This window comes from Saccostrea cucullata, unplaced genomic scaffold, assembly GCF_032062105.1.
Source record: "Saccostrea cucullata isolate Sc308-1 unplaced genomic scaffold, CSIRO_AGI_Scuc_v1 ctg403, whole genome shotgun sequence".
In the NCBI taxonomy this organism is placed as follows: domain Eukaryota; kingdom Metazoa; phylum Mollusca; class Bivalvia; order Ostreida; family Ostreidae; genus Saccostrea; species Saccostrea cuccullata.
Genome location: NW_026932593.1, coordinates 185,746 through 200,000, shown reverse-complemented (window position 1 = coordinate 200,000; position 14,255 = coordinate 185,746). Strand labels below are relative to the sequence as shown.

Genomic DNA, 14,255 nt, shown 5'->3' with positions numbered 1-14,255 from the left:
AAGTTTTGAGAATTTTTAATACCTATAAGAAGCAAAGTTGTTTAAAATATCATGCTTTATCTAATGGCGTCGTCAAAATACGTCCGGCGACGTCACTTCCGGTCAAACCGGAAGTAGTCGAAAATTGCATATTTTTGCTGCTCTTGACAAGTTTTTGGATATCATATGTCACTGGAAGCTTAAATCTTAATTTTCCAACCGTCGTCGTCACTTCCGGTCAAACCGGAAGTTGCCGAAAATGGCTTAATTTTGCAATAATTAACATAGATTTGGAGTTTTAAACCATTTTGGGACTTCATTACTCTTTATATTTGTAAGTAAAAGTTACTTCCGGTCAAACAGGACGGAAGACCTACTCGTTGCTTTGCAACGAGCTCAGCTCTAGTTATTATTATTATTATTATTATTCTTACCGATTTTGTGCACGCGATTTCTCGTAAACTACTGGGCCAATTCTCATGAAACTTTCACATCTGATAGGTACTGATCTGAACCTTATTGGAAATTTTTTTCGTCGACATCGTTACTTCCGGTCGTGAATTATGGTCAATTTTCTGATTTTAAAATGCAATTTTGTCTTGATTACTTAGCGAAAACTGCTTAAGATATGAAGTGAAGATTAATTGGAGATGATAGTTCATGATTTATAGCGTTGCAGAATCGCCTTTTCGTGCGTCGTCAATACTTCCGGTCGATACCGGAAGCGAATTTAAAAAACGCAATTTTTTAACTTTTCTTTTTTAATATTTTTGTTTTAGAATTGAATAAAGACCCTTTTTCTGAATCCAAATATGTAATTTGTTTGAAAATCAACCAAGCCAATCTCGAGATATTTGCATTTGAAAACGCGAAGCGGCGATCCCAATGGCCAAATCGTTAGCGCGTTGGATTGTCACGCGGGCGACCCGGGTTCGATCCCCCGTGTGACCAAAAAATTTTATCATTTTTTCTGCTCGATTTTTCGATATTATTTAATTTTAGACCATTTGGAACAATACATTATAAAATTTTAAGTATATCTTGCGTAATTAGGGGTCACGAGGGGCCAAAATGTCAAATATTTGACGCTTTATATTTCGAAAAGGGGGAATATTTTGATAAGCAATATTGAACAAAAGATAAGCAGAATAATGTCCTAAACAAAATGCATTCCTTAAATTTTCGTAAAACAGCCCCATTAAGGACTTCTAGGCCCCTAAATTTTTCAATTTATCATATCTCCAAAATGAATAGAAATCTCTAAATAAGTGTTGAACAAAAAATTTTCAAAATCACAAGACCTTTCATTTGATATCAAGAAAAAGGGGCTGACCCCTCAAATTAAGGACTCAGAGGGGCCAAAAGTCTTTTATCTATAACTCTCTAATGATCAATATTTTGTTATACATTACTGAAGCAAAAGTATTTATCCTGACGATTTGCAACAATATATGATACAATTTTGATCATATGTTACGTAATTAGGGATCACAAGGGGCCAGAATGTCAAATCTTTGACGCTTTATATCTCGAAAAGGGGGAATATTTTGATAAGCAATATTGAACAAAAGATAGCCAGAATAATGTTCTAAACAATATGCATACCTTAATTTTTCGTAAAACGGCCCCATGAAGGACTTGTAGGAGTGGCCCCTAAATATTTCAAGTTATCACATCTCCACTACGAATAGAAATCTCTAAATAAGTGTTGAACAAAAAATTTTCAAAATCACAAGACCTTTCATTTGATATCAAGAAAAAGGGGCTGACCCCTCAAATTAAGGACTCAGAGGGGCCAAAAGTCTTTTATCTATAACTCTCTAATGATCAATATTTTGTTATACATTACTGAAGCAAAAGTATTTATCCTGACGATTTGCAACAATATATGATACAATTTTGATCATATGTTACGTAATTAGGGGTCACAAGGGGCCAGAATGTCAAATCTTTGACGCTTTATATCTCGAAAAGGGGGAATATTTTGATAAGCAATATTGAACAAAAGATGGCCAGAATAATGTTCTAAACAATATGCATACCTTAAATTTTCGTAAAACGGCCCCATGAAGGACTTGTAGGAGTGGCCCCTAAATATTTCAATTAAGCATATCTCCACAACGAAGAGAAATCTCTGAATAAGTGTTGAACAAAAAATCTTCAAAATCACAAGACATTTCATTTGATACCAAGAAAAAGGGGCTGATTCCTTAAATTAGGGGCTCTGAGGGGCCAAATGTCTTTTATCTTCAACTCTTTCATGATCAATATTTTTTTATTCCTTAATAAGAAGCAAACATATTCATCTTAACGATTTGCAACAATATTTTATAAAATTTTGATCATATTTTACGTAATAAGTGGTTGCAGAAGGGGCCAAAATGCTATATTTTTTTTTTTTTGCTTTACGTCTCTAAAAGACTGAGTATTTTTATAAGCCATATTGAACAAAAGATGTCCAAAATATCTTGATGAAAATCAGAAACTTAAAAATTAATAAGGAAAACTTAATGTCATTCTCTTTTAACGAATATCTCAGTCAAAATCACATCTCATCTTGTCGAGAAATTCAACGGAAGACCTACTCGTTGCTCGCAACGAGATCTGATCTAGTTAAGGTCTTCCGTCTTCACGGAAGACCTTCTAGTGATTCTACTGTTTCTTATTATTATTAAGGTCTTCCGTCTTCACGGAAGACCTTCTAGTGATTCTACTGTTTCTTATTATTATTATTCTTATTTTTTTCCCCAAAATTTTGTGCACGCGATTTCTCGAAAACTATTCAGTAGTTTTCTGTGAAAATTTCAGGAATTATGCGTCATTATATGAAGTTGTGGCATGGATAGGAAAATTTGGAATACTCACCTTTGGTTCCAAGTTATTGACACTTTTCTGATTTTTAAATGCAATTTTGTCCCCCCTTTTTTTCGAAAATGGTTTAAGATATTAACTGGAGACTTGTAAGAGATTATAGATGATGACTTTTAGATGTGACGAATCACCTTTTCGTGTGTCGTCGGTACTTCCGGTTGCTACTGGAAGCGAAATTAAAAAGTCCGTATTTTCTAACTTTTTTGTTTTTCAATATTTTTCATTGATTTTTAGAATGTTAATAGAGACCCTTCTTATAATGCTTACTATATAATTTGTTTGAATATTGATAAATCCAAACTCTAGAAATTAACATTCAAAAATCTGAAGTGGGTCCAAAATGGCGGCTGTCTCTGTCAACTCCGACATTTCGCAATAGGAGTTTACGGAGGCAGCAGAGCGTTTGCTTGAACGAAAGTAAAATAAGGATAAAAGAAGTGTAAAGGAATACTAGGATTGTCACGTCATTGTTACGTTGCAAACGTGTGTCAAACTATGTTTTAATCCATGGTGGTCTCAAACGTCGTCTATAATTGGTTTTGGCTGGTTCTCAAAGTAGAAAAAGAAAAGACTAAAATAATGTGCAAATGAACTCGATACCTAGTATCTTTTACTTTTTGCGGAAAAACAGATTTTAAACCATAGTTATAAGTAATTGTTTTTAAGAAACATATATAGTAAGTATTAAACGTAACCACCGTTTTCCTAATGCACACTTGAATTAAACAAATAAAAAAGACAGAAATAAGAAAACTATATCTAAAAAGATAATTTAATGGAGTTTATATCATCATTCTTGTCTCAATGATCTCATTCAAGTTATTAAACATAAATGGTGTCTGATTCCTTGACCGTCGTAGGGCGACACGCTTTTCGGCGGAGCAATTCAAGCTGTACATGAAAGTTTAAGTAATCGGGATACTATAGTATTTCATTATAGGGATAAACAGCAAAATAAAAATCAGTTGAAAATTATAGCAGTTTCACTGATTTAGTGCTAGTTATCTATATACGATATGGAATGTGTAAATGCATAAAACATACTTTCTTAACAATGAAATTTAAGCTATACGAACATTCTTTTTTTATATCCATTGAAACTATCACACCTATTAAATGGAACATTCCAAAGAAAAGGGCCCGAAGATTTCTTCGATTCTTTTGACGCAAAATTATGAATAGTGACCCGCCTTTCATCATTCTAAGACAGATGTACTGTTGCAGAAGTATATTAAAATGTATATTTAAAGCTGTGGTCTCAATAGCGTAATAGTCAGCGCTTTGGATTTTTGCGCTGGCGACCCGGGTTCAATCCCTTTTGTTTCCATAAAACGTTATATCACTTTTCAGCTCGATTTTGCGTGTTTTTTCCAGAATTGGACGGAAGACCTCTCGTTGCTCGCAACGAGTTTCTTTTCTAGTTAAGGTCTTCCGACTTCCTTCGGAAGACCTTCTTGTTTTCCTTCTGTTTTCTATTATTATTATTATTATTATTATTATTCCACTTTTCATAGTACAGGTCATATCTCCGCTGTGCGTGGTTCAATTTAAACGATTTTTTCAGGGATGGTGCATCATGTTAATATCTCCAGGGGTGTCCCTCACTTTTTCGAAATTTACTTCCGTTCGCGTTTTTTGGGGAAATTTGTATTTTTTAAATGGAATTTTGTCGCAAAAAATTCTCGAGAACAGTAACAGATAAAAAACTGAAATTTACGGACGTGATAGAACATCGAATGTAGATGTGTTGATCGACCTTCATTTTTCGTCGTTCTGACTTCCGGTCGCAAACGGAAGTGAATTCTAAAAGTCTAATTTTTCAACTTTTTTGTTTTTCACTATTTTTCTTTGGAAATCACAGGGTTGATAGAATATCTTTTAAGAACTCTAAATATGTTTTCAACATTTTCATGCGTGCATTTGTTGCAAATATATGACCGATCCAAACTTTGTCTCACCGTCGGGGGTTCGAATCCCGCTGGGGGCGTTGCAAAAATTTTTTCTTTGTTTCTGTCTTTTTTTAGTTGCATATGACTTTTCTTTCTTTTTTATCATGTATGGAAGATTTTGTCGATTTTTAAAAGCTATATTTTGAGATATTTTGTGGAATAACTGTAATAATCATGATCTATGTTGAGAGACTGCTGTCAATGAAAGTAAACGATAAAAATACATTCTGATTTCTATTTCATATTCTATTTCATGGCCTGACAGAGCTGAGTTTTCTAACAAAAAGTCGGGCGGAAGACCTGCTTGTTGCCCTAGCAACAAGAACGCATCTAGTTAAGGTCTTCCGTCTTCACGGAAGACCTTCTAGTGATTCTACTGTTTCTTATTATTATTATTATTATTATTATTTTTTTCCCCAAAATTTTGTGCAGGCGATTTCTCGAAAACTATTCAGTGGTTTTCAATGAAACTTTCAGGAATTATGCGTCATTATATGAAGTTGTGGCATGGATAGGAAAATTTGGAATACCCACCTTTGGTTCCAAGTTATTGACACTTTTCTGATTTTAAAATGCGATTTTGTCCCCCCTTTTTTTCGAAAATAGTTTAAGATATTAACTGGAGACTTGTTAGAGATGAAAGATGATGACTTTTAGATATGACGAATCACCTTTTCGTGGGTCGTCGGTACTTCCGGTTGCTGCCGGAAGCGAAATTAAAAAGTCCGTATTTTCTAACTTTTTTGTTTTTCAATATTTTTTATTTATTTTTGGAATGGTAATAGAGACCCTTCTTATAATGCTTACTGTATGATTTGTTTGAATATTGATAAATCCAAACTCTAGATATTAACAATTAAAAATCTGAAGCGAGTCCAAAATGGCGGCTGTCTCTGTCAACTCCGACATTTCGCAATAGCGGTTTACGGAGGCAGCCGAACGTTTGCTTGAACGAAAATTACATAGGGACAAATGAAAGTAAAGGAATACTTGGATTTTCACGTCATAGTTACGTTGCAATTCTGTGTCAAACTACGTTCTTCTTAAACGTCTTCTATAATTGGTTTTAGCTGGTTCTCAAAGTAGAAAAAGTGTTACTTGCATAAATACTATATGGAATTTGTAAAATGTGTTAAATATACTTTCTAATCGTCGAATTTTAGGCTACATGAACGGTTTTTTATTTCATTGAAGCTTTCACACGTATTAAATAGAACATCCCAAAGAAAAGGCGCCAAGATTAACTCGTGGAGTTTGCAAGAAATTATGAATAGTGACTAGCCTTTTATAATTCTAAAACAAAAGCACTGTTATACAGAGGTATATACAAGAAGATTTAGAGCAGAGGTCCCAATAGCTTAATATTTAGTGCGTTCGATTTTCATGCTGGCGACTTGGATTCAATCCCCCTCGAGTGCAATAATTTTTTTTTACTTTTTCATCTCGATTTTACGTTTTTTTTAATGGAATCGGACGGAAGACCTCTCGTTGCTCGCAACGAGATCGTATCTAGTTATTATTATTATTCTTATTTTTTTCCCCAAAATTTTGTGCACGCGATTTCTCAAAAACTATTCAGTAGTTTTCTGTGAAAATTACAGGAATTATGCGTCATTATATGAAGTTGTGGCATGGATAGGAAAATTTGGAATACTCACCTTTGGTTCCAAGTTATTGACACTTTTCTGATTTTAAAATGCAATTTTGTCCCCCCTTTTTTCGAAAATGGTTTAAGATATTAACTGGAGACTTGTAAGAGATTATAGATGATGACTTTTAGATGTGACGAATCACCTTTTCGTGTGTCGTCGGTACTTCCGGTTTCTACCGGAAGCGAAATTAAAAAGTCCGCATTTTCTAACTTTTTTGTTTTTCAATATTTTTCATTTATTTTTAGAATGTTAATAGAGACCCTTCTTATAATGCTTACTATATAATTTGTTTAAATATTGATAAATCCAAACTCTAGAAATTGACATTCAAAAATCTGAAGTGGGTCCAAAATGGCGGCTGTCTCTGTCAACTCCGACATTTCGCAATAGGGGTTTACGAAGGCAGCAGAGCGTTTGCTTGAACGAAAGTAAAATAAGGATAAAAGAAGTGTAAAGGAATACTAGGATTGTCACGTCGTTGTTACGTTGCAAACGTGTGTCAAACTATGTTTTAATCCATGGTGGTCTCAAACGTCTTCTATAATTGGTTTTGGCTGGTTCTCAAAGTAGAAAAAGAAAAGACTAAATGTGCAAATGAAATACGACACCTAGTATCTTTTACGTTTTGCAGAAAACAGATTTTAAACCATAGTTATAAGTAATAGTTTTTAAGAAACATATATACATGTAGTAAGTATTAAACGTAACCACCGTTTTCCTAATGCACACTTGAATTAAACAAATAGAAAAGACAGAAATAAGAAAACCATATCTAAAAAGATAATTTATGGAGTTTATATCATCATTCTTGTCTCAATGATCTCATTCAAGTTATTAAACATAAATGGTGTCCGATTCCTTGACCGTCGTAGGGCCACACGCTTTTCGGCGAAGCAATTCAAGCTGTACATGAAAGTTAAGTAATCAGGATATTTCATTATAGGGATAAACAGCAAAATAAAAATCAGTTGAAAATAATAGCAGTTTCACTGATTTAGTGCTAGTTATCTATATACGATATAGAATGCGTAAATGCGTTAAATATACTTTCTTAACAATGAAATTTAAGCTATACGAACATTCTTTTTTTATTTCCATTGAAACTATCACACCTATTTAATGGAACATTCCAAAGAAAAAGGCCCGAAGATTTCTTCGATTCGTTTGACGCAAAATTATGAATAGTGACCCGCCTTTCATTGTTCTAAGACAGATGTACTGTTGCACAAGTATATAAATGTATATTTAAAGCTGTGGTCTCAATAGCGTGATAGTCAGCGCTTTGGATTTTTGCGCTGGCGACCCGGGTTCAATCCCCTTTGTTTCCATAAAAAGTTATATCACTTTTCAACTCAATTTTGTGGGGTTTTTTTCCAGAATTGGACGGAAGACCTCTCGTTGCTCGCAACGAGTTTCTTTTCTAGTTATTATTATTTTTCTTCTTCCTGGGAAAATCTTTTCCGCGAGTGATCTTGAAAAGTACACGTCCGACTAAGGTGACACCTTTTTAGGGTCAGTAGGCATGTTATGTAGATTTGCGGAACGAAGGTCATTTTGCGCGCACGTGCTTGCAAGAGCGCGCACGTGCAACACGTGAAATGGCCAATATAATAGATATAGCCGTAACTTTTCTATTTTTTGATTATATGCTTTGAAACTCATAATATAAGTATATATTAGTAGTATAGACGTGATGACATGGTCAAAATAGCAAGATCTCACGCGCATGCACGTGCGCTTCGCTCTGATTGGCTGAAACTAACGTCTCAATATCTTTCTTGTTTTTTGATAAAATCCTTTGAAATTTTGAACATAGTCAAACATAAGCGAGATCTTTAGCTTGATATATAAGAATTATCATGAAAGCATGTGCATGCACGTGTGCTTGCAAGAGCGCGCACGTGCAACACCAGAAATGTCCAATATAATTGATATAGACTTAACTATTTAAATGTTTGATGAAATGATTTGAAACTCATAATATAAGGATATATTAGAAGCATAAACAAGAGGACATGGTCAAAATAGCAAGATCTCACGCGCATGGACGTGCGCTTCGCTCTGATTGGCTGAAACTAAAGTCTCAATATCTTTCTTGTTTTCCGGCAAAATCCTTTGAAATTTTGAACATGGTTATACATTATAAAGATCTACAGTATGGTATATAAGAATTATTATGAAAAGCATGCGCATGCACATGTGCTGCAATCTGATTGACTGAAACTTTAAATGTCTATAACTTTCTTAGTTTTCAACAAAACGGGATCAAATTTAGAATATGAATAGGTATAATGGATTCCTACATTATGGTACTATCAAAATTAAATACACAAACATGCATGCATGCACGTGCGCGCGCGAAATACGCAAAATGACCAATATTCTTAAGAAAAAGTAGCATGTATATTTTAAAGATTTTTTTGATTGATTCTCACGATATACAAATATGTTAATGATTTAGACATACCGTGATCATCTTGCAGGTGCATGCGCATACAATGCGTTAAATGACATATAGTTGATATCATTATAGTTTTTATAATTCTTTGATAAAATCCTTCGATGCTGATCACATTTTTAAAAATGCCTTACAGGAATTAGGCACAAAAAGGGATTTGGGGAGCGTTTGGGGAACATCTGTAACGGTCCCCGTTACAATTAGCACTAGTTTGAATGGTGCGATAATAGCGAGTCTCAACAAAAAAAAAATCTTAATTCTATAGAATCGTGTCAAATTTATGTTTTATTTATATTCTTAATTTTGGGTTTATGATTTGAATTGAACATATTTTAATTGTTTAGATATTACAACAAAAGGATTGGACACAAGTACTTAATACTAAAAACTTCCTGTCCTTCGGGTTTTCATTATATACCTCTCAAAGTTCTTTGAAGTTCTCAGTAAAGTCTAATAAAAAGTCGAATTTTTACCCCGTAAAAGCATTTTAATATTGATGCATGTCCATTTTAATCTAACCATAGATATCAATGTTTATTAATATGATATGAAATTCGAAGTGATTAATGGTGCTTTGCAATGACAGGAGAATTCTTATACACTTTGTATTTAGAATTAGGCCTATCGAAGTAAATTAAAGAAATAAAGTACATTAAATGTTCAAAAAGTGTGGAATTTCTTCAAAAGCCTGGATACAGGTCTATGATTTTTATTTTTAAAATGCGTTCATTGTTCAATTTTGAATTGGAAAATACATTACAGGTGTATTTATTTGTAATTCCTTGTTTTTTGCATCTTGCTCTGCGTACGTAGCATTTTTTTTTTTTTGGAGTCGGGATCGAGATTTCATATTTTGCTCTTTCGGCAACAGCCTTGAACTTGAAGTTGAACAGGTGGGGAACTGATAGTCTGACGGTGAATACCGTGAAGGAATCCCTACCGTGAAGAAAGCTATGAGCATGGTGAGACGGTGAGTAAAGGTTATTTAATTTAAAAATCTGCTTATTTCAAAATGGAAAACAGTGGATTGCAACTGTGACAGTCTATATTTACATGTACAGGTGATATTCTCTTTAGAGAAGTGGACAGGCTTTCGCCTCGTGGATGTAGGCGAAAGCCTGTCCACTTCTCTAAAGAGAATAGTACAGGTGAGTTTTAAAAAATATTGTTTGGCTGGTGACTTATTCAGTTATATTGACGGAGGCGAACCTTGAAAAAGTCAGAGCTCGGAGCCATCATCAGATCATGGTAGAAGTGGGTACGGGTACAAGTCAAAATGGCACCTGGTGAAAACGGCACTTAGGAAATATGAAAAACGGCAATATTTTGCACTTTTCTAAAAACTTGCCACCCCGTTCTTTACGTGACGTCAGCGCATGGCGGTGGCAAGGGGTAGATTTTTTTTTTTGAAAAGTGGAAAATATTGGTTGATTGCGTCTATATTTCGATGCATTTGAAATTTTTGAAGCGATGGAATTAAGGAAAATCAATCCTGGGCACAGTTCTGCACACTAAAGGTTAGACACTTTCGTTTTTCCCAAAAACTCGGCTCCGAGTCTGCAAGGGGGTATAAAAAGGTTGTTGCAAACCTGTGTATTTAAATATAGAGAGGTATATATATTTATATATATCACTCTAATCAAGCATGTAACGGCTTATTGATAGAAATTCAGAGGCCTGTGGATAGAATGACTCCTTCCTCACTGAAGTTCAGCATAATTGTAACTGAAATGCCAGAATATTGTTGTTTCTACCGATAGTTGTTCTGTCTTAATTAAGTTCAAAGTTTCTGGCTAGTGTCAATCTTAACTATGTTGTTAACCAAATGTCAAATGCTTAAAAAATTATTAGGTAGGGGCAATTTTGATGGGTCAGTCGGAATATATCAAACAAACCATTTTTTTATTGTTGGCATTGTATATTTCCTGAAACAAAAATAATATGTTCTTAATCGGACTTTCTTGTACTTTAGGCCTATAATATCACTACTGTTCCTGTATTGATTGTATTTATTTTCATTCCAGTGAAATCAAAAGAAAGAAAGAGATTGAGAGAGTAATGGAAATGGACAGCAAAGATCACATTGCGTATGTATAATAATTGATTTAAGTCACCTAATAGAATTTTTTCTCCCAACAGATGTTAGTAATATCTGTTCTCTTATGAAGCTTATTTAAGTTATATGAGCTCCATTTGAAGAAATTATCATTGATTTAATCTTATTCCTTAATCGTAAGTTAGATCTTGTATGATTTTTGTATACTAATTTTAATTATTTTTTCCCAGTTTTTGCAGAGAGCATTCATTGTGGCAATCTTATGTAAATGTAGACGATGGTGCCCTACTATTGAATATAAAAAAGTGGACAAGAGGCCAGCTTGAAATGGATAGAGAAGAGGATAAAGGTACCGTGAAATCATTAGTACATTGTACTGGGATGAAAACTAGATTGTTGTACACAAATGGTGGAAATGATGATGTATTTTGTATTTATGTTCAGCTATTTGTTTTAGTGAAAGGGAAAAAATGTCAGAATATTTTTGGTGATATTTTGATATTTTATTCACACATAATAAGTGTATCATCCTCACACAGAATCAATATCTCTGATATTGTTCCATCTCTGGGAATCATTATTGTTCACAGCTAGGGATTCAGTGGTTGTTGATTTTATTGGTAGCATTACCAACCAATTACCATTAAATTCCCCACAAAAAACATATACATTTCAATCGGTTAATTTATTTGTCTTGATAATATATGCAACTGAGTCAAATGACACAAGAAATAACATCCCCATTAACCATTAACCAGTCAAATTTTGTTTATCAACGAACATTGACCCCCTCCATGAGGAATACAATTCCACAGCATTTGTCAAATTTGTGTTCAAGTAACATTACATCATCTACAAAATATTTTTGTATTAATATTAGCCAATTTGAAAACATCATGTTGCAATAAGTCAGAAATCTGACAGTCTTGTTTCAAACCAAGAAGTAAATTGTTTTATGAATATTTTCAGAGGAAAAGTTTCTGTCTCAGGGTTTTGACTTGAGTGGACATGTAGAGAATAAGGATTGTGCAATTGGCTTAAATATTCAGTTACGATATGGTGGAACAAATAAATTGGATGATGTAAGTTGCTCTGTAGTGTAAGATTTATTTTAACTCTCCCAACCTCCAAAATGATTTAAAAAGTGGATAAATTAAAAAAGTTAGGCTTATACATACAGTCAAACCTTAATTATTATCTCAAATTGATGAGTCTAGGAAAACATACATGTACATGAAATTGACACTTGTCTGCCTAGCAAAGATGGTCCAAGCTCGATGTTTTGTAATCCAACTGAAAGAACTTTATTCGGTAATAACCAATATTTGCCCCCCAAATCAAACTTTAAAAGGAGAAATATTTGTGTTCTTAGATAAGGGAATATATGCTGATTTCAAAGCACTGAATATTTTCATAATCAGTGACATCATATGTTTATAATGATGTCACTAAAACGACGTAAATTTAAAATTTCCATGATTTCCATAGAAAAATGTATATTTTACGTCGATATTTTGAGTAAAAGTCACCGAGCGCAGGACTGATCAGGCTCAAAATTTTGATATAATGTTTAGAATGATAATATCAATGAAATATTTAAATATTGTTCCTAGTAAACTTGCGCTCTATAAATTTTAAAGCTAAAACTGTTCAAATTTTGCTTATTTTGTCCTCTTTCTAAAAAAAGATCTAAAATCGGACTAGTTTTTGAAATCATAAAAACAAAAATTGTCAATAAACTACTTTGAAACTATGATATGTTCTATTATTTCATATTTCTCATACAATTTATAAAATTCAGCACATTTCAAGAATTTTTCAACATTTGACATTTGGGGGCAAAGATATGCAATATACCGCATTTAGTTCTTTTGCTTATGACAGTCACATGTAATTGCTTTTTAAAATGTTTTTCAATCTAGACTGTTGTCTCACCCAGCCAGTTTTCACTGAACCAGTATTGTTTTGATTAGTCAAGTTTTACTGTACATTAAGTCTTTTATCTTTTTGTTAAAGAATGACACTGTACAATTCATATGATTAAAATCATTTCATTCCTTAGCCCAAGGTCTGGGAGGGGTCCTCAGAGTTCAGGCCTTGGATGTCTCAAATCTGCGTAAACAATGAAGATCCTTCATTCCTACTCTTAACACTAGAGATGGAGGGAATAACCTTCAAGGAAGGTAGGTGTTCTCATAGCAATTGATTGAGAGGGCTGGGTGGTTGTGGCCATTTTTAGACTGTATTGATCTTCTTTTGGGTACTACTAAACAGAGAACCCAAGAGAACTCTAGAGAATCTTAGAGAACCCTAATGATTTTAAGATATTTATTGTCTGTAAATAAAATATTTATATTTTGAATAACTAATATGTCATGCTAAAACAAAATTAAAAAAAAGAAATAATTATTTTAACAACTTTTTTGCTTATTTTAAAGTCATATACGCTATATGAACACCAAATTTTGTGTGAAACAAAATGATTAATGATTAAAAACACATGAAGTGTAATGAAAAATAATATTTTCCACAAAAACTGTACTATAGATGTCGTTGTAATAACAAAACAATTTAACAATATCTAGGAATTAAGGACTCAGTCTTTTCATGAATATTGATGAAGGAAGTGCGTAAACAGTAGGTCTATATATAGAAACACATGTCAATGGGAAATCACAGACATCGAGGTATGTTGCATTTTGACAACAATTATTAATATAAGGTAAATATGCGTCATAACAGAGAAGATGGTTGATACTGAATACATTAAAAGATAAGTACCATTAAGTAAGACGCTTGCCATCCACGTCAAAAGTGAGTAGTATATATCTCAAACGGCCTACCTTGTTTTCTTTACGCCACGTGTGTTTATCAATCTAAAAGTAGCGACGGCGTCACGTGATGGATTAATTTAAAGATAGCTGTTTTTCTTTCCTTGCAGGATAATAAAAAATTATAATTTGATAACTTTGTAACGCGTTTAATTTTAATGAAGTAATTTACAGTATTTTCCTAACTTTTATTGATAAACAAATTATATCAATTTCCAGTCGTATTTTAAGTGGCGCAAATTATAGCGTGTATATACTTTTAAAAGATTACTATAATATCTTACTACTACATAATAGCTTTCGTGATAAAACTAGCAAGAAATTAATTAATATGTTTGAGATAAGAGTAAATGGTTAAAAATCATACATATCATTAAATTAGATAAAAAATAATGTGAAAAATATTTGTAAAATTACGTGATAAGAATTATTATTTCGATTAATGTTTTTGAAATTCAA

At 33.1% G+C, this 14,255-nt stretch overlaps 1 protein-coding gene across 1 annotated transcript; it reads left to right on the top strand.

Annotated features, from left to right (window-relative positions):
- The first annotated feature begins 10,773 nt into the window (after positions 1-10,773).
- On the top strand, positions 10,774-13,911 carry LOC134235511 (uncharacterized). The gene is made up of 5 exons (XM_062717643.1): positions 10,774-10,996; positions 11,196-11,314; positions 11,935-12,047; positions 13,028-13,148; positions 13,907-13,911. Exons 1-5 carry the CDS (start codon positions 10,968-10,970, stop codon positions 13,909-13,911), a joined length of 387 nt encoding a protein of 128 aa, XP_062573627.1. The 5' UTR covers positions 10,774-10,967.
- Positions 13,912-14,255: the final 344 nt, after the last annotated feature.